The sequence below is a fragment of the Notamacropus eugenii genome, chromosome 3 (genome assembly GCF_028372415.1).
Source record: "Notamacropus eugenii isolate mMacEug1 chromosome 3, mMacEug1.pri_v2, whole genome shotgun sequence".
NCBI classification, from domain to species: Eukaryota; Metazoa; Chordata; class Mammalia; order Diprotodontia; family Macropodidae; genus Notamacropus; species Notamacropus eugenii.
This window is the reverse complement of record NC_092874.1, coordinates 225,788,548-225,811,891: the sequence shown is the minus strand read 5'-3', so window position 1 is coordinate 225,811,891 and position 23,344 is coordinate 225,788,548. Positions and strand designations below refer to the sequence as shown.

The 23,344-nt window shown below is 42.6% G+C and overlaps 1 protein-coding gene and 1 long non-coding RNA gene across 2 annotated transcripts in view; one reads left to right on the top strand and one right to left on the bottom strand.

Moving 5' to 3' along the window:
* The window catches only part of LOC140534124 (uncharacterized), a 94,718-nt gene that overhangs the window by 31,411 nt on the left and 39,963 nt on the right, over positions 1-23,344 (top strand). The gene's annotated exons all lie outside the window — the stretch shown is intronic.
* On the bottom strand, positions 18,685-22,879 carry KRT18 (keratin 18). Its single transcript, XM_072654773.1, has 7 exons — positions 22,433-22,879; positions 21,292-21,374; positions 20,940-21,096; positions 19,906-20,070; positions 19,628-19,753; positions 19,101-19,327; positions 18,685-18,859 (listed from the first exon to the last, which is right to left on the bottom strand). Exons 1-7 carry the CDS (start codon positions 22,823-22,825, stop codon positions 18,745-18,747), a joined length of 1,266 nt encoding a protein of 421 aa, XP_072510874.1. The 5' UTR covers positions 22,826-22,879; the 3' UTR covers positions 18,685-18,744.

The following is a 23,344-nucleotide window of genomic DNA, read 5'->3' as shown; positions in this document are numbered from 1 at the left end:
TCATTTTTTTCCATCTAGGGTAATATTAAGTTTTGCAAGGTAAGTTATTCTTGGTCATAAGCCCATATCTTTTGCTTTTCGGGATCTTATATTCTAAGATAACCTCTTGTTTATAGTGGTAGTTTCCAAGTCTTATGTGATCCTAAGTTTCTATGGAAACAAAACTTCTTCTTTCTGGATGCTTGCAATATTTTTTCTTTGACCTGGAAGCACTGGATTTTGGCTACAATATTGCCAGGAGTTTTCATTTTGAGTGTTCTTTTAGGAAGTGATCTCTGTATTCTTTTTTTTTCCTGCTTTTACTTTGCCCTCTTGTCCTAAGTGATCTGGGCAATTTTTGTTCATGATTTCTTGAAATATAATATCCAGGCTTGTTGTTTGGTCAAAATTTTCACTTAATCCAATGATTCTTAGATTACCTCTGCTTGACCTGCTCTCCAGGTTGGTGATTTTTGATAGGAAGTATCTTATATTTTCTTCTATTTTTTTCAATCTATTGGTTTTAATATTTCTTGCTTTCTCATGGAGTCATTATTTTCTTGTTTGGCTTATTTTAATTTTCAGAGTATCTATTACTTGAGTAAGGTTTACCATTTTCTCCTTTAGGCTACTTTAATCTCCTTCCATTTTTTTCCCCCTCTGTACCTTTTGTTTCATTTTTTATCTCTGTTTAATTTCTTCTGTATATTCATGTAGACCTTGTGGAAAACTCATTTTTTTTTCCCTCTGAGTCACTTTTGCTGTTTTTATGGTGTTACTTTTTCCTTCTAGGCCAGATTTTGTGGCACCTCTAGATCAATAAAGAAATTTTTATATTGGTTATTATGTTCTTTAGTTTACTCATGTCTTCAACTTCAGCTCTGGAATTAGGGCTTTGGTACAGGGTTAGGCTCTACTATAACCTTGCTTTGAATGTAAATGAAGTGGTCAACTCTGAATGCTTTCTCATCCTGGGTGCTTGGGTTCCTGAAATCACCTCCACCTTCCAAGGTTAGGTCTCCCTGGATCTTTGAGATTCAGAGCCCTCTATGGGCTCTATCAGGAAAGAATGATAGTGACCTCAGAGCCTGGACAGGCACCTAAACTGTCCCATTCTGAGGGCTACCAATCTGCACTGGTCACTGATGCACCTGAGGGCTTCCAAGCTGTTTTCCACATTCCTGGATCTTTCTGACTACCCTGGGTTTTATTGGGGGAACCCTCTACTTTTTCTGTCTCCAAACACAGAAACTTGCAGGCTATGTCTCTGGCCCATCTCTTTTCCCTTTGGGAGGTTACCAGTTTCTTTGCCCATGTAAGCATTGGCTTTACTGGTAACCCTTTTTTCCTATTACTTGTGGGCGTCTGGCTAGACTAATGTGCAGTTCTGGGGTAGGATAAGTCACTTAATGTTGCTTCTCATTGACTTTCTTGATCATTTTTCCGTCTGGTGTAAATTTGGTATATCAGACAGGAGGGTTACTGGGCAGTCTACCTCCATTCAGGTACTGCTTTTGGCCAAGAAGTCCCTTTCCAGGCCTTTTTAAACTTTACTTCCTTGTACTCACTATATGATCTAGCTGCATCGGCATCCTTGCTCCTCCCCCGCACAGGACACTCCATCCTCTGAAAGCTTTCATTTGTACTGACTGTCCTGCATGCCTGGAATGCTCCATCTTTCATCACCTCCAGCTCCTAGTTTCTCTGGCATCCTTCAAGACTTGGCAAAAATCCTACTTTCTGCAGAAGGCCTTTACCCACCCATCCCTTTTGCTCCAAATCCCTTATCTTTAAGATGACTATAGGCATGATGTTTCCCCTGTTAGAATATTAGGTCCTTGAGACTAAGGACAGCATTTTTTTTTTGCCTTTCTTTATAACTCCAGCTCTTAGCTCTGTATCTCGAACATAGTAAGCTCCTGATAAATGCTTGTTGGCTGACTGAGGTGCTGGTGAGATGAATCAGGTCCACAAATCTCTTTTGGCATCATTATATGCTATTTTGTACCTTCATTTAATTTGTTGCGTTTTTTGTTTCCTCAATCAGATTGGAAGATCCTTTAGGTCAGGGATCATCATGTCTATAATCAGCACTTCAGGTTTTGGATTCGTGTGAGTTCCATCTTGAGGGACCTCCTTCAAAATCATATCTCTGTCTTATTTTTGCCCCCACTCAGAGCTCCCTCTGGAAAATTTTAACTTGAGTTCATGTCTTAGTCTCCACAGATTCTGTACAAGCAATGCACATTTAGCCTTCATCCCTCTGAAAATACAGGAAATGTATCAAGGGCTCACAATGAACCATACATACATCACTTTTAACACTTTCCTCTTTCTGGCAGATCCCACCCCTCTGCCCCAGAATCCCCTGGATACTTGAATCTGCCAGATAGTCACTCAGTATTCTTATGAGTCTTGTGTTCACTCCAGAAATCCACACATGGGCCAACCTTATGGGACCACCCTGAGAGCATGAATGCCTACAAAGGGAAAACAGATTTTGCTAGAGAAGCAGTCCTCTTCTCATCATACATATTTTATGCAGATAACTCATGGGAATAGTGACAAAGTCCAGATTTTAATTTTTGTTCCTCCACTTCATGGCATTAATCCCTTGTTCTTCTGCCTGCAGGGACCATGTGTGAGAAGCAGCTACATGACACAGTAGAGAGAGTGCTGGGCTTGGAGTCAGGAAGACTTGAATTAAAATCCATCTTCAGACACATACTAGCTTTGTGACCCTGGGCAAGTCTCAGTATCCTTAACTGTAAAATGAGGATGCTAATAACACCTGCCTCCCAGGGCCCATGTGAGGTAATATTTGTAAAGTATGGCCACATAGCAGGAACTTAATAAATACTTGTTTCCTTTCCTTTCCCTTCCCTCCCTGGTGCTGCCTAGGAAGTAGCATTTTCTTGAAAGAGAACCTCATCTCAGGACTCTTGTATTTGGAGTCTTGAGCAAGACAGCCCCATGGCAGGAACTATGCAGGACCTTCCCCTACTTTTGGAGAGGCTGGATTCTGAGATTGCCCAGGAATGCCCAGGGACTCCCTTTCCCTCCCTCCCTTTGTCTCTGGGAACTCAGGGTCCAGGAACTCTCCCCTTGGGGCACATAGGCGAGAGCACATGCAACTCCCTCTAAAAATGAAAAAAGGCAAAAGAGGCAAAATAGGGACTATCACTAACCCTTTCTTTTATAGGCCCAGAATGAAGGACTGCTTGCAACAGTTAAGGATCCAACTAATTCTTCCCCAATTGATGAAATACAATCAAAGTGCCAAAGGGACACTGTCCTCTAAAGTCATTAGGAATGTCCCTAATCAACCTCCTACATACATATCTTATGTGTCTGTATTACCTAAAGCCAAGCTCAAGATTTTTCTGTTTTAGAGTAGTCATATTTTAGAAAAGTTAAGGAAACTGAGTCCCAGAGAGGTAATATATTTTGTACTGTCACACAGCTCCACTGACTCCTAGTCCGTTACATGAAGAACACTTCACAGATCTCCCTCTCCTCTCAATTAATAATGGCATTTGTAGGTTATATCACATAATTTAGAGTTTAATTACATACTGTTGTATTCTTTTCTAGTGTTTCATGTTTATATGTTGTCTTCCTAGCCTTATTATGAATAAATAAGGGTGAGAATACAGTTGGTTGAGAGACCCTTGTCTTGGGCCTGAAGTACAGGGCTTAAGAGGTATACTGTAATGCCCAGATTAGGCTCCTGAAGACCCTGGTTGATCCTTCAGCTTGACACAGGATCCAGGATTCTTATGCAGAGTCCAGTGCAGTTCCTTGGGCAAGAATTGTGCCTGAGACAGCTCTAGCTCAGCAGGGACTCTAGCTTGTTTTTTAGACTGGATTTCATGTCCTTATCTGGGTCCCGGAAGGGTGGAGCAGAGTGTTGGATTTTTTGGCTTCACTGTTAATGGCCTCAGTACAAGAAGCTTTTGTTGATGCTTTGACTTCCTTTTCCTCCACCCTTAGTTCCGGGCCCAAGTCTATTCTGAAGCTTATCTCCCAGGTGATTTATCTCCCAGGTGATTTATCTCCCAGGTGATTCATCTGAATTTTGCTGGTATTCTTCTGCCCCCACTTCCTGTTGTTCAGCTGCCAAGAGATGGATTGCCTTTCCACTCAGACGTCAAAGTGTTTAAGACCATCTGGCATCTGGAATGCTCTTCCCCATTTTCCCCATCTATCCAAATACATTTTCCATCATGGATATACTCAACCACTTCCAAGAAGTTTTCCTTGACCACTCCAGCCCATGGTGATCTCTCACTTTCCTGAGCTCCTTTGGCATGTCCGTTTTAGGGAATTGTTCAGTTTGCTTAGCCATGGCAGTGAGTGGTAGATGAAATCTGTACCAAGCTGGCAGTGATGTAAAGAAAGCTTACTTGTTTCAAGCCTGACCACCTGGAGCTTCTACTCTGGCTGGAATGGGATGGGTGGAATGTTTTCCTGGAGGAAGGGGAATGGATAAGAGAGTTTTAACAGTGGTGGGGATGGTCAGCCATTCTTCCCATCTCTCGATGAAGAGAAAAGATGTCTCTCCACATCATAAAAGAGGATACTGTGGCCAATGCAGGAGACCAAAAAAAAAAAAAAAAAGCTGAAAACTCATTCCAAGACCCATAGGTGGCTTTAAAACCCCTCCCTCTCTCCCCTGAGACACTAAGCTTTCTATGGTCATTTCTAGCTTGGGTACAATCATTCTCCCCTTCCAGGGTCCAGAATCTCCTGCTGTCCTCACTATCATTCCCTCATCCTTCAAAGCCTAGTTCAATTATTACCTTGTCTGTGAAGCCTTCCCTGACCACTCTAGTCCATGGTGTTCTCTTTCTTTTCTCTGGACAGTGGTGTGTACCAACACATATTTAAGCTGCCTAGAAGAGCAGACTGTGTTCACAAACCCCCCCCTTTCCCCCAGTCTTCCATGTGCAGGGGCTGAAGCCACAGCTGCAATCTTCTCCTTGCCTCTTTAGGACTCAAAGGGCAGATTTCACCCCAAGCGCTAAAGCAGATGTCCTATTAGTCTTGGGGGCACGTAGGGGAGGTGGTGGGAGTAGGAAAGTGGCAGAACCACAAGGGAGAAGGATTTAAGGGAATAGGAAAGGGAACCCCAGGAGAGAACTGCAGTGTTTGCTGCTGAATCACCAATTGGCCTAGCACAGGTTGGGTCTAAGCTTCCAGAGATAGAGGGAAAGAACTTTTTCCCAGGCCAGAAAACATTCATTCATTCATTCATTCATTCAAGTGCCTTCTATCAGGCTTCCTACCAAACTGAAGGTCTACAGAGCTGTTGTGCTGACCTCATTGTTGAATGCCTGTGAAACTGGGACAGTCTACCAGCGCCATGCTCTTCCACTTGAATTGTCTCAGGAAGCTCCTGAAGGTCACCCAGCAAGATAAGGTAACAGATGCTGGGTTGCTCTTTACAGCTGAACTGCCAAGCATCCAAACTCTATTAGAGAGAGGGCAACTCTGATGGGTTGGATGTGGAGTTTGAATGCCAAACGCTCACTTACCGAAAGGTTATTTTTAGGAGAACTTGAACATGGTGGTCAGAAGAAGTATAACAACACTGTGAAGGTATTTCTACAGAGCTTTAGTACTGACTGAGATAGGAAACACTGGCACAGGATTCTCCAGCATGGTGTGCCCACATCAAGAAGGTGCTGTACTCCATGAGGAGAGCAGAATCATAGAACAAAGGAGTCGTGAACTGCCCAAATCCAGAGCCACTTCCGCTCTGAGTGTTCTAACAGACCAGTTGTGTCTGATTTGAGTAGTGCCTTCCAAATTTGTATTTATCTGATCAGCTACAGCTGAACATACTGTATCCTGACTCCAACATTGTGATGTCTTTAGTCAGGTTTGAAAACCAAGGACCAGCACCACCACCAACATGTAAGGTGCTGTATTAGGAGACAGAGACATTAAGACAAAAAAAAAGTGTGTTATCAAGAGGCTTACTATTCTAGGAATCTAGGAGGCTAATGACCTCTCACAAGAGGCCAATGCTTAACCAACTCCTTGAGTTAAATCTGAACCATCATTCGTTGCCTTCCTCTTTGGATCAAAGGGTTTCAAGCTTAGAGAGCCAGACCAACTCCTTATCCTATAGGTGAGGAGACACACAAGGCCAGTGCACACAGGAAGGGGGAGAGTGGTGAAGCTGGGACTACGAACACAAGGCTCCTGCCTCCACTTTCCACTGAACAACATTGTCTTTTCTGTTTCTCTGACTAGCTCTTTGGGTCTGAGTCTGGTTCAGCTGCCCCTCTCCAAGACCTTCCTAGGGGCTTCCTTTATAAACAGATGTGGAAGATGGCCTGGGAGCTCTGGGAGGAGAGTGTAGAGAGGAAGCCAAAGAAAAGCATCTCCAGACAAAGACCTTTTATATTAGGGTGGAATTTCTCTTCTTAACCACTCCCTGGAGAAGGAGGGAAGAGGGAATGGGGTGTGGCTGTCATAAGGAACTTCTAGCCAAATCTCGGTTTCCGGAGTGGTAGAGCAGGTAGAGAGCAGCGGGGGAAATGGACCAGAACAGGAAGAGGGCTGCAGAGAGGGGAGTGGGGAGGGGACAAAGGGAGGGGGCGCTAGGGGCAGGAGTGAAGGGCCCATTGTCTTAATGAAATCTGGCCAAACTGGAGAGAAGTGCTTTCCTGGATTAATTCATCTCAGTTCATTAGCTAAACAAACAGGGAACCACATTCCTCACCTTAACCCCATTCCTCTTGCCTTTCACCAATTCCTTAGTGCTGAGGTCAACTCACATAGCTCATGTTTATAAAGCTATATAGGGTGTACAAAGATTCTGCCCCCCTCCCATTTTACAGATGAAAAAACTGAGGCTTCAAAAAAATAGAAAAAAATCCTGAAATTCAAATTGGTTAAATGACTTGTCTATAGAATTATAGGATTTAGATTTGGAAGGTACCTTAGAAGTCATCTATTTTAATTCCTTTGTTTTGTTTGTAAGGAAGTCTGAGATGCAGAGATATTCTTACCTAGGGCCATCCGACTGGTCTCCTGGCTTGAAATCCTGTGTACTTTTTTCCTCAGTGGTGAGATGAGCTAGGGCTGGTCTCTGTTCAAGTCTGGTTTCAGACGCTTTCTCTCTGTGTGACCTTCGTCAGATGGATGCAGTCACTTTTCCTCAATTTTCCCACCTATAAATTGGGGGAAATAATAACACCTGTTCCCCAGAGTTGCTGTCAGGATCAAATGAGATGACACGTGTCAAATTCTGGACAGATAATTCCTACCTGTTATTACTCTGGCCACTTCTTAATCCCTCAGAATGAAAACTGTTCCTCAAGTTTGGTGTGAAAGGAGCACTAGAGACAGAAGACTTGGGCTTGTCTCCTCGATCTGCTCTGCCCAGCCTCCTTCTCAGTAGGATGAGGTCTCTTCCAGCCTCACAGCCCAAGGCCCATCCCCTGGGAAAGTTGTCCTTCCTTCCTTTGCTCGCTGAAGGAGACCCAGTCCTCATTGCTGAGGATAGAGAAGGATTCTCCCTGGAGGATCTTTTTATTTCACCTTGGACTAAGAATACCTCTAGGATGACTTTGTTGAGGAAACCAGTCACTTAAAATTATTGATATGTTTTTCATCATCTTCATTTTTTAGTTTATTCTACCCTATTCTATCCATATGAGCCATCTTTTGTAATAAAGAATTAAAAAGAAAGACAGAAGGATAAAAGCAGATCAGCAAAACCAGCCGCTCAGATAGCATGTGCCAGGGGTGGGGAACCTGCAGCCTTGAGGCCACATGTGGCCCTCTAGAGCCTCAAGTGTGGCCCTTTGACTGAATCCAAACTTCACATTTGTTCCCCACCCCTGATATGTGCAATATTCCACATCTGTAGCTCCCCACTTCTGCAAAAAAGGAAGGGAGGTGCACTTTCTCAACTCTTCTCCAGGGCCAAGCTTCTTAGTCATTATAATTATGCTGCATTTCCTTCCTTCCTTCCTTCCTTCCTTCCTTCCTTCCTTCCTTCCTTCCTTCCTTCCTTCCTTCCTTCCTTCCTTCTTTCCTTTCCTTTCCATTCTTCCTCCCTTTCTTTCCTTTCTTCCTTCCTTCTTCCCTCCCTTTTTCCATTTACATTGCTGTCATTGTGTGTGTTGCTTTCCTGGTTCTGCTTACCTTGCATTGTGTCTTTCCATGCTTTTCTGATGGCCTATGGTAGTTAGGAGACATAGCATATAGAGCATCGGGCCTGGGGTCAGGAAGATCTGAGTTCAGATCCTCAGATACCTTTTAGTTGTATGACTCTGAGGAAGCTACTTAACTCCTATCTGCCTCAGTTTCCTCAACTATCAATGGGGATCACAATAGCACCTACCCCTCAGGTTGTTGTGAAGCTCCAATATGATGATATTGGTAAAGCCCTTAGCACAGCACCTGGCACAGAATAGGGGCTTAATAAATGCTTGTTTCCTCCCTCTTTCCTCCTTTCTTCCTTGCCTCCTTCTGGCTCTCCCTTTTTTCCTTCCTTCTTCCTTCCTTCCTATGGTGTCTGATTCCCTCATATTAAATTATGAATATTTGTCTAGTCATTCTTCTATTGATGTCCATCTAGTTCTTTGCTACCACCAAAGTGCTGCTAAGAACATTTTGGTGTACACAGAACCTTTCTTTTTGACTCTGATGCAGGTCCAAAGCAGTGGGTTCTTTACGTCAAAAGATACGAGCATTTGGATCACTTATTTTTTAAATCATGATTCCAAGTTGTTTTTCTGAATGATTGGGCCAATTAACAGCTCCACCAACAGTGTATTAGTGGGCCTATATTTCTGCAAACACTCTTGTGCACTTCTAACTTCCTTCACCCTTCTTCTAGGGCAGGAGTAGCCAACCAGTTTTCTATCACTGACCACAGGGAGGAGAGACATCAGTGGAAATCCATATAAATAGTGGAGGAGTTTGAAATGTCATAGGATCATAGATCTAGAAGGAATCTTAGAGGTCCATTTTTTGCCAATCTAGTTTTTTAATAATATTTTGTTTTCCCCAGTTACATGTAAAGATAATTATTAACATTCATTTAAAAATTTTTTCAAGATCTTAATTCTCTGTGTTCCTCCCTCACCTCCCCCTTCCCTGAGACAGTAAGCAATTTGATATAGGTTATATGAGTTTAGTCTTGTAAAACATATTACCATATTAGTTATGTCTTGAAAGAAGACACAGACCCTAAAGGGGAAAAAAAATATGAAAAAAGTACAGAAAGTGAAGAATGGTATGCTTCCATCTGTATTCAGACTCCATAGTTCTTTCTCGGGATGTGTACAGCATTTTTTCAGCATGATCACTGTATTGCTGAGAATATCTAAGTCATTCATAGTTGACCGTTGCACAATATTGCTATTACTATATACAACGTTCTCCTGGTTCTACTCAATTCATTTTGTATCAGTGCATGTAAGTCTTTCCAGGCTTTTCTGAAATCAGCCTGCTCATTATTTTCTTATAGCACAGTAATATTCCATTCCATACCATGACTTGTTCAGTCATTCCCCAGTTGACAGGCATTCCCTCAATTTTCAATTTTTTTGGAAGCTACTATACCAATATAATATAATATAAAATAAATATTTTTTGTACAAATAGATCCTGCCCCCCTCTTTAATCTCTTTGGGATATAGACTTAGTAGTGGTTGGTATCAAAGGACATACACAGGTTTATAGCCCTTTGGACACAGTTCCAAATTGCTCTCCAGAGTGGTTGGATCAGTTCACAACAACAATAGTGTATTAATATCTCAATTTTCCCAGAACCCCTCCAACATTTATTATTTTCCTTTTCTGTCATATTAGCCAATCTGTTAGATGTGAGGTGGTACTTCAGAGTTATTTTTATTTGTACTTCTCTAATTTATTATTATTTTTATTTGCATTTCTCTAATTAATAATGTTTTAGAGCATTTATTCATGACTATAAATAGCTTTGATTTCTTCTCCTGAAAAGTACCTGTTCATATTATTTGACTGTTTATCAATTGGAGAATAACTTGTATTCTTATAAATTTAACTCAGTTTTCTATATATTTGAGAAATGAGGCCTGTATCAGACATACTTGCTGTAAAAATTGATTCCCAGCTCTCTGCCTTCCTTCTCATTTCAATGGCATTGGTTTGTAAAAACTTTTAAATTTAATATAATCAAAATTGTCCATTTTGCATCTAATAACGCTCTCTCGTTTGGTCATAAATTCTTCCCTATTCCATACCTCTGACAGATAAACTATTCTTTGCCTTCCTAATTTGTTTATGGTATCATCCTTTATGTTTAAATCATGTACCCACTTTGATCTTATCTTGATATACCATAGATGTTGTTCTATCCCTAGTTTGTGCCAAAGTGTTTTCCATTTTTCTAAGTAGTTTTTGTCACATAGTGAATTCTTGTTCCGAAAGCTGGGGTTTGGGGATTTATCAAACACTAGATCACTGTGGTTGTTTACCGCAGAGTCTGTTCCGCAGATCCACCACTCTGTTTCTTGGTTAGTACCAGATTATTTGGATAATGATCACTCTGTAATACTGTCTGGGATCTGGTGTGTCCAGGCCACCTTCCTTCATGTTTGTTTTCATTCACTCCTTTGATATTCTTGACCTTTTGTTCTTCCAGATAAATTTTGTTATGATTTTTTTCCAGCTCTGTGGCTCTGAATAGGTAATAATTTAGGTAGAATTGTCATCTTTATTATATTGGCTCAGCCTACCCATGAGCAATTAATATTTTTCCAGTTGTTTAGATTTGACTTTATTTGTATGAAAAGTGTTTTGTGCTCAATCTATTTAAAAACTAAAGTGAGAACCAAATTATTAATTCCTCCTACCTAAATAAAGTACTCCAATTAGATCCAGCTTCCTTAGGGAGACCTAATCTCCAGACCTACTCTCCTTCTTCATAAGTGTCTGTTTAAAATTAGCTTCCCTGTAGTCCATTCCCTTAAGTCTTCTTCTTTGCTCTATAAAGTGACAACTAATGTAGTAGAAAACATATGTGTAAATTCTCATGCTTCTGTGTTAATGCCTATGTTGTATACATGGTTAACAGTGGCTTTCTGGAGACAGTGTTTTAGCCCAAGAAGGCTATTCTAACATCAGAAATGTCTGGCATTGTAGGCAAAAAAAGAGGGAACTATTTATGAATTAAAGTTTTTCAGTGCATCATGAATCACTTTGTGAGATTCCTGGCCCTGATTCCTTTACCAGTGTGGTAAAAACAGTGAAGTAGGGGTGCGAACAGGATTAAAAAAAAAAGACAATTTTCAGACCTAATATTCAGGAGAGAAAACAGCAGTTTATACATGCCAATCTATATATTAAGAAATACAGAAAAAGACAGAACTATACAGAGACCTTCTTGGAATTAACTTCCTATCTTATGATGACCTCTTAAGTCCTATTACAACTATAGACTTTTAAGTTAGGTTGTATTTTTACAATTATTTGCCCTTTGAACTAAATGAAATTATGTCCATGACCTAAGGTTCCTTGCTCTTTTTTTCCCATTCTGTTCATTTAAAAAAAACTTCCCTTTATTACAAATTTGACAAAAATGAACATTTCCTTTTATAAAACCCTGCAAAAAAGAGGACTATATGGGAAATAGTGAATGTACAGCTTACTTTTCTATTTCAAATTTGACATGGTAGCTCAAACACTGCTTTGCTTGTCTGTTTCGCCTTCTGAACTTCCTTCTTATGTTTATTTTTTTAATGATTCATTGACCTTCTTTTCTTCCTTTTTTGGTATCATTAACATTACCCACCCCCCACTGAGGTAAGTTTTTCTTACTTTGTTTCCATACTTCTAGCATGGAGTAATAATCCAAAGTGATTATATAATTCTACCCAAATGGTGAGGTATGGAGGAGTTAGAGAAGTCTGGACTTCTTAGCTGCCATAACCAGAACACCTTCTTTGGATCTTACTCAGTTTTTTATGGCCCAAAAGATGTTAGCAAGCAGGGGTTCAGGGTCCTTGTGAGCCTTACTTGCTCTTGGCTTTCCCACCTTCTGAGACAAACAGGAGAGAAGATTCATAGGATTTTGTGCTGAAGTTTCTCATTTTATAGGTGAAGAAGGGTGAAGCCCCATGAGGCAAGGTGAGTTGTCCAAGTTTGCCTAGAAACAAATAGCAGAGCTGGGATTGGAACCCAAATCTTTTCTAGTACTGAATCAATTTTCTTTATGCTTTTAGGTTGGGTTGTGCAATGTTGAGAGTCTCCTCTTCTCTCCGATTTCTGATGATTTCTTAGAAGACACAACAGGTAGGGGACATGCTAGCGTCAAATTAGATCCAAAAAAAGACTTTCTAATAGCAAAGTGTGAAGGTGAAGAGTGATCTACCTGGGCTGGCTAGCATCAGGTAAATTTCCTCTATTACTCATTCAGTGCAGCTCAAAGCACCTCTCATTTTCTTTCTGTTTCATCTCCAGATGGTTCAGTTAATCTTTTGGGACGTAATCCTTTTAGTAAATATCCTTCCTGGCTATTACAAGGGTGCCTGCCTCCATCCAGACCTAAGTATGAACTGCTCCCTTATGCTGGGTGCAGCATGTCCCCTGAGGGGCCAGGCCCAATGTCTTCCATCTGTATAGGGATTCTGCCACTACCTGTCACCACCTCATTGCTAGCCCCCTCAGGTGAGAAGATCTCAGACTATGAGTGGAATGGCACTCTGAGTCTTCTATCTCCTGCAGGATGCAGTATGTCTCCTGAGAGACAAGGCCAGGCATTTTCCCTATACCTCAAAACAACCACTTCCACCTGTACCTGCAGAAGGCATCGTCTGTCTCCTTCTGTCAGACCAGTCTCCCAACTAGGATATGGAGAACCTCCACTGCAAAGAAGAGCTACTCTTCCATCTCCTTCTGCACCTGTCCTTTGAGGGTACAGGAGTAGCATCTTCCACTCAGTGATGAATGTCCTCACACCTGGATTATACCCTTTATATGCCAATGACTGTGAACTCCTGTGGACCATCATCCAAACTCCATTCCTCACCTCCCCCCAATCACCAATTTCTCATTCTCATCCCCCTCAATCCTCCCACCCCAAAGTTTCATTCTGCTTTCACCCAACCCTTTTCCTGTGCCCTCTGGAATGCCTGTTCCCATAAACAGCAAACTTCCCTTCATCTTAAACCTATTCCTCTCTCATTTCTCCCATCGACTGGCTCTTACTGAAACCTGGCCTTCCCCTGATGGCACAGCCTCCCTGGTGATCCTTTCCAGTACTGGCTGTACCTTTGCTCATTCTCTTGGCTCGCTGGTCAAAGCCAGGGAGTTAGAATCCTTGCTCCCCATTGCTGCTTCCAGGTTCTCCCCCTTCCTCTATCACTCAGTAACTTCTCTACCTTTGAGGCTTGTGTCGTTCATCTATATAACATGATCAAAATCCTAGTAGCCGTTGTCTACAGACTCCCAGGTCACTCCCCTTCCTCAGTGAGTTCAGTATCTTCTTACAATTTTTCTCTCCTCTGCAACTCTTGCCCTCATACTGGGAACTTCCACATATGTATTGATTCTTCCTCAGATACCCTAACCACTCATTCCTCAGCCTGTTCACCTTCTATTAGTCACTTCTCCACCCCACCTCAGCCAGACAGAAAGATAATCACACTCTAGATCTTGCTGTCACTTACAAATGTGCCACCTCCATGGTGGGGAATTCAGAAATTCCCTTATCTCATCAGACTCTATTGGCGTTTCACCTTGCTTTCCTTTACATAATCCTCCTCTTCATCCACACTGTGACCTCCAGTGCCTTGACCCCTCAGTTCTTCCCCAGGCCATTTCCCCTACTCTAGCCATGCTTTCCTCTTCTCAATCTTAACCAAAAATAAACCAATTCAGCTCTATAGTGTTCTCTCCTGAATCCCTAATCCCCTTATAATATCATCAATTATGCCTAATGAAGCCTCAGCCTTGGATCACTTTCACCATTCTTTGCTTTTTCACCTGAGTCTGTGCTGCTGAACAGAAGTGGAGAAAATCACACAATTATTCTGACTGAATCTACTACAGATTTATATTAAATCTTACCTGGTCCTTCACTACTGCCAGGCAATCCTACTATAACTCCCTCATTAACTGTCTATCCTACTCTCCGTAGTGGCTCTTCCAGACTTTTTCATCCCTCTTTAAACTTCCCAAGACTCCCTTTCCCCAACTTTCAGTTGAGAACCTTGCCTCATATTTTACACAAAAAATTGGGGCCATATTGACCATGAATGAACTCCCTCTTCTCCCCTCTTCCTCATCTTCCATCACTCAGATGCCTTTTGCCACTCTCTCCTCCTTTACCCCTGTCTCACATGATGAAGTGCCCTTATTCCTTACCATGGCTAAGTCTTCTACTTGTTCAAGAGATCCCATTGCATTTCATTTCCTCCAACGGATTTCTCTCTCTGACTTCCCCATTCTTTCACTTATTTACTGTTTCTACTGACTCATTCCCTCTTGTCTATAGATATGCCCATATCTCTTCCATCCTGAAAAAGCTTTCCCTTGATTTTCCATCCCCATTAACTGTCATTCTATATCTCTTCTGCCCATTGTAGCTAAACTCCTCAGAAAGGTATTCTATAATAGATGCCTCCACTTTCTATCTTCTCACTCTCTTCTTAAGCTCTTACATTCTGACTTCTCACCATATTATTTCACAAAAAAATGCTCTTTCCAAAGTTACCGATGATCTCTTAGTTGCTAAATCAAAGGTCCTTTACTCTACCCTCATTCTCTTTGACCTCTCTATAGCCTTTGACATTGTTAATCACTCTCTCCTCTTTAATACTCTTTTCTCTCTAGGTTTTTCGGACACTGCTCTCTCTTGGTTTTCCTCCTACCTATCTAATTGTTCCTCTTCTTTCTCCTTTGCTTGATCATCCTCAAGATCACCACCTTCAACAGTAGGTGTCCCTCAAGGTTCTGTCCTGGGCCCTCTTCTCTGTCAATACGACCACAGTTGGTAATTTAATCACCATCTCCATGCTGATGATTCTCAAATCTACCTTTCTGGCCCCAGACTCTCTGCTGACCTCCAGTCTTGCACTTCCAACTACCTTTCAGACATCTTGAACTAGATGTCCAGTAGACATCTTAAACTCACTATGTCCAGAACAGAACTCATTATTATTTTTCCCTCAACCTTCCCTATGTCCTACATTCCTATTACTGCAGAGGGCAACACCATCCTCCCATCCCTCAGGCAACCAACCTAGATGTCATCCTGTAGCTCATTCTCTCTTCCCTTCCCCGCCCCCTCCCCCATCTCCCCATATCCAAGCTGTTGCCAGGGCCTACTTATTTCACCTTTGCACCATCTCATGAATATGCTTCCTCTCTTCTCTGACACCACTGCCATTCTAATGAAGGTCCTCATCACCTCATGCCTTGATTACTGCACTGGCCTGCTAGTGGGTCTGCTTGCTTCAGGTAGCTCCTCACTTCACTCCATCCTCTATTCAGTCATTCAAATGATTTTCCTAAAGCTCAGGTCAGATCATGGCACCCCTCTCCCTCCCCTCACCCCACTCAATAAACTCTAGTGACTCCCTATCATCTCTAGGAGCAAATGCAAAATGCTCCATTTGACATTTATCACCTAACTCCCTTCTGTCCTTCCAGTCTTCTTATACCTTACTCTCTGACACTGGTATTTTGACTGTTCCATGAGCAAAATACGCCATCTCTTGGCTCTGTGCATTTTCTTTCTTTAAAAAATTAATTTATTTGTTTTTTAGTTTTTGACATTCACTCCCTTAAGATTTTGAGTTTTAAATTTTCTCCCCCTTCATCTCTACCCCCCTCCCTAAGACAGTGTGTAATCTGATATAGGCTCTACATATACATTCATATTAAACATATTTTCCTATTACTTGTAAAGAAGAATTAGAACCATGGAGGAATCATGAGAAAGAAGAACCAAAACAAACAACAAAAAATGAGAGCGAATAGTATCCTTCCGTTTGCATTCAGGCTCCAAAGCTCTTTCTCTGGAGGTGGACAGCATTTTCTCTCATAAGTCCTTTGGAGTTGTCTTAGATTTCTGCATTGCTGAGAAGAGCCAAGTGTAGCAAAGTTAATCATTACACAGTATGGCTATTACTGTGTACGATGTTCTGCTGGTTTCATTACACAGTATGGCTATTACTGTGTACGATGTTCTGCTGGTTCTGCTCACTTCACTCAGCATCAGTTCATGTAAGTCTTTCCAGGTTTTTCAGAAGTCTGCCTGCTCATCATTTCTTATAGCACAGTATTCCATTACATTCATATACCACAACTTGTTCAGCCATTCCCCAGTTGATGGGCATCTCCTCAATTTCCAATTCTTTGCTACCACAAAAAGAGCTGCTATAAATATTTTTGTATATGTGGGTCCTTTTCCTATCTTAATGATCTCTTTGGGATACAGACCTAGAAGTGGTATTGCTAGGTCAAGGGGTTTTATAGTTTTATAGCCCTTTGGGCATAGTTCCAAATTACTTTCCAGAATGGTTGAATCAATTCACAACTCTGCCAGCCATGCATTAATGTCTCTTTAGTGTTCCAATTTCCCCACATCTTCTCCAACATTTATCATTTTCCTGTTTTGTCATGTTAGCCAATCTGATAGATACAGTGTGGTACCTCAGAGTTGTTTTGATTTGCATTTCTCTAATGAGTAGTAATTTAGAGCATTTTTTTCATATAGTTTTAATTTCTTCCTCTGAAAACTGCCTGTTAATATCCTTTGACCATTTATCAATTGGAGAGTGACTTGTGTTATAAATTTGTCTCAGTTCTCTATATATTTTAGAAATGAGGCCTTTATCAGAGACGCTAGCTGTAAAAATTGTTTCCCAACTTTCTGCTTCCCTTCTCAACCTTGGTTGCATTGGCTTTGTTTGTGCAAAAACTTCAATTTAATACAATCAAAATCATCCATTTAGCATTTCATAATGTTCTCTCTGTTTTGTTTGGTTATAAATTTTTCCTTTTCCGTAATTCTGACAGATAAACTCTTCCTTGCTTTTCTAGTTTGCTTATAGTATGAGCTTTTATATCTTAAACCATGTACCTATTTTGATTTCATTATTGTATGTGGTAGAAGATGTTGTTCTATGCCTAATTTCTGCCATACTGTTTTCCAGTTTCCCTAACAGTTTTTGTTAAATAGTGATTTCTTATCCCAGAAACTGGAGTCTTTGGGTTTATCAAACAGTAGATTACTATAGTCACTGACTATTGTGCCTTGTGTATCTAACCTATTCCACTTATGTAACCCCTCTATTTCTTAGCCAGTACCAAGTAGTTTTGACAATTGCACCTTTATAATACAATTTAAGATCTGGTAAGATCTTGCATTTCTTTTCATTAATTCCCTTGATATTCTGGACCTTTTGTTCCCCAGATGATCATTGTTATTTTTTTCAAGCTTAGTAAAATACTTTTTTGGTAGTTTGAGACTCTGTATTTTCTCTGGCTGTCCCTCATGCTTATAATGTTCTCCCTTCTTCCCTTTGAATACTGACCTCTCTGGCTTCCTTTGAATCCTAACTAAAATCTTGCCTTCCACAGGAAGCCTCTCTCAGTCCCCTTAATTCTATTACCTTTTCTGTTAATTATTTCCTATTTATCCTGTATATACTTGTTTGCATGTTGTCTGCCTTATTGTGACCAGAGACTATCTTTTGTCTCTTTTTGTATTCCCAGCTTTAGTACAGTGCCTGGTACATAGTTGGAATTTAATGTTTATTGATTAAGTATGACTTGAATTATAATGCCATGGCATAACTGAATTGTTTCCATAAAATTTCCTTGATCTAGTTTTTCTCTTGGACACAGATCTTGTTATAGCTTCTTTGCCTCTTTCTGACCCCATATTCTCTCAGCACACCAATCTCCATTCTCCTAAGACTTAACTCTTACCCAGGCTATCCCAGATCCCCTATCCATTCACTCCTTTCCTAGCTGATCTTTTCTCCAAAGAATATTATTTGGAATGGAATTTTCCTTCCACATGCATGTTATGTGGCCCTAGGATATTCAAATTGAAATAAGATTAGAGGCTAAGAGAATGGAGAAGAGCTGAAGGGGAATGTAGCTGATCTACCCCTGCCACTTTAATAGCTGGTCATCCCCACAAAAATCTTGCCTTTGACTCCCCCCTATATCCAACCTCCCTTCTCCTGTTACCACCTATCCATTCTGTAGTGAGATGGATGGTAAGATGATATAGCTAGATGGTATAGTAAAGATGGTGGACTGTACTGAGACTAGAGATGGAAACTTGGACACCTAAAAGGGATGTGGCCCTGGTCTAGTATCTCTTGACCTCAGTTTCATCATGTTTAAAATGGGGATAAGAAAATAGTACCTACCCCATAGGAATGTTGGTTAGATCAAACGCAATAGGATATGTAAAGAATTTTATAAACCTTTAAATGCTATATCAGTGACAGTGACAGTTATTGTTACTGTTGTTTTCTATCCTGTGAGAATGTATTCTCCTTGAGAGTGGAGATTGTTTCATTCTTTGTATCCCTAATGTCTTACACAGTGCCAGGCCCCATTAATAAATGTGTGGTGAGTATTGTAATTCCTTGACAGTTTAAGCTGGTTTCAGTGAGTAAGGTTCTGTGCCTGGCTAAGTGATTATATCAATGAAGAGAAAGCAGAATTGAAGGGTAGGTGACCAAAGAGTCTTTATTAACTTCGTGACTCAGTTTGGGTCTTCAGTTTATGACCCTAACGCCGCAGGACTTTGGTGTCATTGGTCTCTGCCACCACTTTGCCGTCTACAGTCCTCCGAGTGCTGGTCTTATGTAAGGAACTGCTGCTGCTGTCCAAGGCATGCACAAGACTAGGGAGAGAGAACAAATCCAGTTATGGGGAGGGAAGGAGAAGAAACTCCTTTGCTCCCCTGTCTAATTTAAGATAGAGGTTCCTGGGCATCTTTGGGATCCTTGTTCCCCAAGGAGTATGGGGAAACCTTCTGGTTAATGGATATGGCCCACAAATGACTATTTAAATGTGGAATCCAGCACAGGATGGGAGATAGAGGGGCATGGAGAAGAGTGGGGATGAGGAGGACCCCTACTCACTTGAAGTCCTCCCCCCCATTCTCTAGCAGGTTTCGATAGGTGTTGATCTCTGCTTCCAGTTTGTCCTTAATGTTGAGCAGGGCCTGGTATTCCTGGGCGTGGCGCTGCCCCTCTGTTCGTGTTTGCCCCAGCTCTGCTTCCAGGTGTAGCAGGGCTGTGTTGATCTGCTCCATCTGGATAGCATATCGGGTCTCCACCTCCCTCAGGCTGTCCTCCAAGCTGGTTTTCTGCTCAGAGACAAAGGAGGAACAGAATGAGTGGGGCTGAAGGAGAAGGAAGTATCCCAATGGCGTAACAATGCTGCTGCCATTTATTTACTGTGGGACAATTGGCAAGATACTTGGTTTATAAAGGCATTTCCTTTATACAATGCCAGAGTACCTTCCAATTCTTATATTCTATCAATCAGAGTACAGGGAGACAGAAGGAGAGTTAAGTAGGTAGGGATGAAATCAGCAGACCCAGAGATGGGAGGTTAGGACATGGAGAAGGAATGGGGAAGAGGAGAGGCAGCCCGATATTCTCACTAAATTTCGCAGGGAATCCAGGTCAATCTCAAGGGACTGGACTGTCCGTTTCAGCTCAGTGACAGTGTTTCGAGCTGCTTCCACCTCCTCAGATCTCGTGTTGATTGTCACGGTGCTCTCTTCAATCTGTCCAGGGAGAGAAATATGGCTTCTCTCAGTGTCCAGCTAAAAGCTCTCTTCCCACATGTCTTCCTCAGTTCCTGCCTTCCTAGGACCCATGTCTCGACTCTCTGAACTGCCCCCAAACTTTCACCCCTGAGAGATTTTTTTCTGCTCACCTGCTGTGACCAGTATTTATCAAGCTCCTCTCTGTTCTTCTGAGCCAGAGCGTCGTATTGGGCTCGGATATCAGCCATGACTTTGCTCAAGTCCTGCGATTTGGGAGAATCCACCTCCACGGTCAGCCCACAGCCTGCGATTTGGGCTTGTAGAGAATTCACCTCCTGGGATTTAAAAAAAAAAAAAAGTAGGTGGGGAGAATGGATCACAACTTATTAAAAATGTCTGACCGAACACCACTGATGACTGTGTAGGATACAGGAGGCAGAGAAGGAGCCATCCGATGAAACCATATCCTCCCCACCGGACTTCTGCCTCAGCCAGACTGCCAACGGCAATAGAGTCTTTACTTTGTGAGCCTTCTTTCCCCTCCCCCCACTTCTCTCCCTAGGCTTCTGATTCTTTTTGGTCCAAATTGTTTCTTCATTTCCCTTTTCTTCGTGTTCCTTCTTCCTCTCCTCTTCCCAACTCTGTACCCCACCCTTTTCCAGCTAACCCTCTCCAGACTCAGCTTTGCGGCTCCTTGCTATCCTCCTGGCACTGTTGCCAGTTGTTCCTGGCTTCATTCTTGCCTCACATGGTTTACTGTCCTCTTTATTAGACTATCCTTCAAACAAACTGTAGGAAATATTTATTTTCAATACATATGACTTGCCAGTGTGGTTAATAGCCTGATTAAAACAGTGTAGGTATGTGGTCTCCAAACTTGTCTGTGAGGCTTTTATATGTGGTTACACTCTCATCCCATTTCTAAGACTGGGTTCCTTCATTTTGCCTTATCAGGATGCCTGGCTTCCCAACTCAAAAGTCTGGACAGTATAATGGAAAGAATGCTGAAATTTGGAGTCAGAGGACCTAGGTTTGAACCCAACTCTGCTACTTTAGGCATGACTTTGGGCAACTCATTTCAGTTCTCTTTAAGTTTCAGTTTTCCAATTGTAAAATGAGAAACTAGATAGTGCTAAGGCCCCTTTTTGACTCTCAGTCCTGTCATCTCTCTGCTGAGAGATCTCTGCCTTCCCTCATAGCTTACCTCCTCATGGTTCTTCCTCATAAAAAGTAGCTCTTCCTTCAAGTTTTCAATCTCAGTCTCCAGTTGCAGCCTGGTCACGTTGGTGTCATCAATGACCTTCCGGAGGTCATGAATGTCTCTTTCTACAGACTGTCTCATGGCCAGCTCTGCTTCATACCTAAGGAAGTGGGATGGGTAGTAGGAGAGATTCAGTTCAAAGGACCACCACAGCCCCCATCTCACACTTAAACCTGTAGCCATACTAAACTAATTTCCATCTCATTCGGTATTTTAATTTAAATCATGACTACACCATATTCTTAAACCCCAGATGGGGTACCTAAACTTAACCCTGATAATTCCACTGACTTACTTGATTCTGAAGTCATCAGCCGCCAGACGGGCATTATCGATCTGTAGGGTGATTCTGGCATTGTCCACTGAGCTTGCATAAATCTAGTGGAGGGCAGGGAAGAGACATGGAGGTTATACACGGGGAAAGGAGAATCTCTAACATAGGATTATGTCCCTCAAGGCATGTTCTTCTGCCTCTATCACACCTACCCGTATTCCAGACTAATTGTATCCTAGATTCGGTCTTCCAGATCCCAGTAACAGCTGCTTTGCAGTTCTCTCAGCAAACCTTGTTCCCCAAGGCTATACCTGGGTTCCCACCCTCCTAGGCCCTGGGGAACCAGTTGCAAAGCTGCCCTCCCCCACCCTTTCACCTGCAGCTTTGTCTAAAGCACCTGTTTTTCCACTCCCTCCCCAAAAGGGGTGAGGGAAGCAAGTCCCTCCTACCAATTCTCTTGTTTACCCTTAGGTGACTCAGCTATATCCGTTTAACCCTCTCACAGGAAGGCATCTGGGAACCCGGGCTTTTGGGGCCCTCTTTAAAGGACATTCATTTTTCTCTTCTACCCTCAAAACTCATTGCTTCCCCCTCCAGTCTCCACTCTTTGCTTAGGTGAAACCTCTTTCTTGGGAGAAAAGCATTTCTTGGGACCTTATACGGCTTGGGCATTTGGGGAAAATATGTGCTTTCCTTGCCTTTCCCCTTAACTGCCTTCAGCAAGAGAAGCAGAAGGAAATAGACAGCATGGAGTGCAAGGAGAGGAGAATCAGTTACCCTTTGGGGCTCAAGTCCTACAGGGGTGGGGAGGCCACGTGTGTGTGGCCTCGAGGTTCCCCACGCCTGTTAACCTAGGACAACAGCATGGGTCAGGAGAGTTACTAGACTGAGAAGAGCACTGGGAGGCACTGGTAAAGAGCTGCTTAGGGGAGAGTCTGGGGAAAGTCTCAGTCCCTCCTTTTTCTGGAGTTTTCTCTCCCTAATCCTCTGCCCCATCATGCCTTTCCTAAAGTGACTTCCGACATTTCCAAATTAAAGGGCAAGAGTTATCAAAACAGACAAGCAAGAGAAAGAGGAAGACCTCTCAGGGGTATTGGGGGGCAGAATTGGGGTCTGTGGATTGGGGTAGGCAAAGGGACACTCCTGCCTCTTCCATTCTTACCTGCTCCCGCAGATCCTCAATCGTCTTGAAATAGTGTCCCCATTCTCTGATCTGAGGTCCCTTCTTGGCCAAATGCTCCCTGATTTTCCCTTCCAGTGTGCGATTCTCGGTCTCCAGGCTCCGCACGCGCTCCAGATAGGAGGAGAGGCGGGAGTTAAGGTCCTGCATGGTCTCCTTCTCCCTCTGGATCCCCCTGATCCCAGGCAGCCCCGCCATCAGGTTCCCGGCCCCCAATCCCCCGCGGAAGCTGGTGGTGCGGGCCGTGGAGATTCGGGACCCAGAGCCACCCGCGCCCGCATAGACGCTGGCGGCGCTGCTGACCGGCTGGACCCGGTGGCTGGACGCCTGGACCGAGCCCAGGGAGCGGTAGTTGGAGCGGGTGGTGAAACTCATGATGTCGGTAAAGGAGAGCTGGATGCAATTGCAATGGTCGGAAGGGTGGGTGAGCACACTGGTTTTATAGTCAGGAGGGAAAGGGGAGGGGGCGCCGGCCAGGACTGGCTCCGCCCACCCTGTTCTGAGAGGCGCGCAGGTAGATATATAGAGGTCTGGAGGGATTTAGAAGTTTCCCGGCCCGGATGCCGCTCTGCCCTCTCTCCCCGCCTCCGCACACATTTTTTTTATAGACCCACAAACACACTAACAAATAATTTTTTATTCTCCCTGGGAAATACGTCAACAAATAATTGAGAACCAACTTAGCTAGGTGTGGAAGAAGATGCTTTCACATTTCATTAACCGACTCTGTGACTTTGGACAAGTAGCATTCGTGAGCCTCAATTTCTTTAAAATAGAGATGCTGTACCAAAAGGAAGCCTATTATAGTGGAAAGCAAACCTCTTAGTCAGGAAGACCTGGGGTTCACTTTGACACTTATTGGCTGTGTAACCCTGGGCAAATTACTTACATCTC

Excerpts from the sequence above, each read along its gene's own strand:
- KRT18 (XM_072654773.1), bottom strand. The coding sequence starts at position 22,825 with ATGAGTTTCACCACCCGCTCCAACTACCGCTCCCTGGGCTCGGTCCAG. Across the intron at positions 21,097-21,291 it reads GCTGATGACTTCAGAATCAA|GTATGAAGCAGAGCTGGCCA; the intron begins GTAAGTCAGTGG and ends CCACTTCCTTAG. Across the intron at positions 19,328-19,627 it reads TGGATTCCCTGCGAAATTTA|AAAACCAGCTTGGAGGACAG; the intron begins GTGAGAATATCG and ends GTCTCTGAGCAG.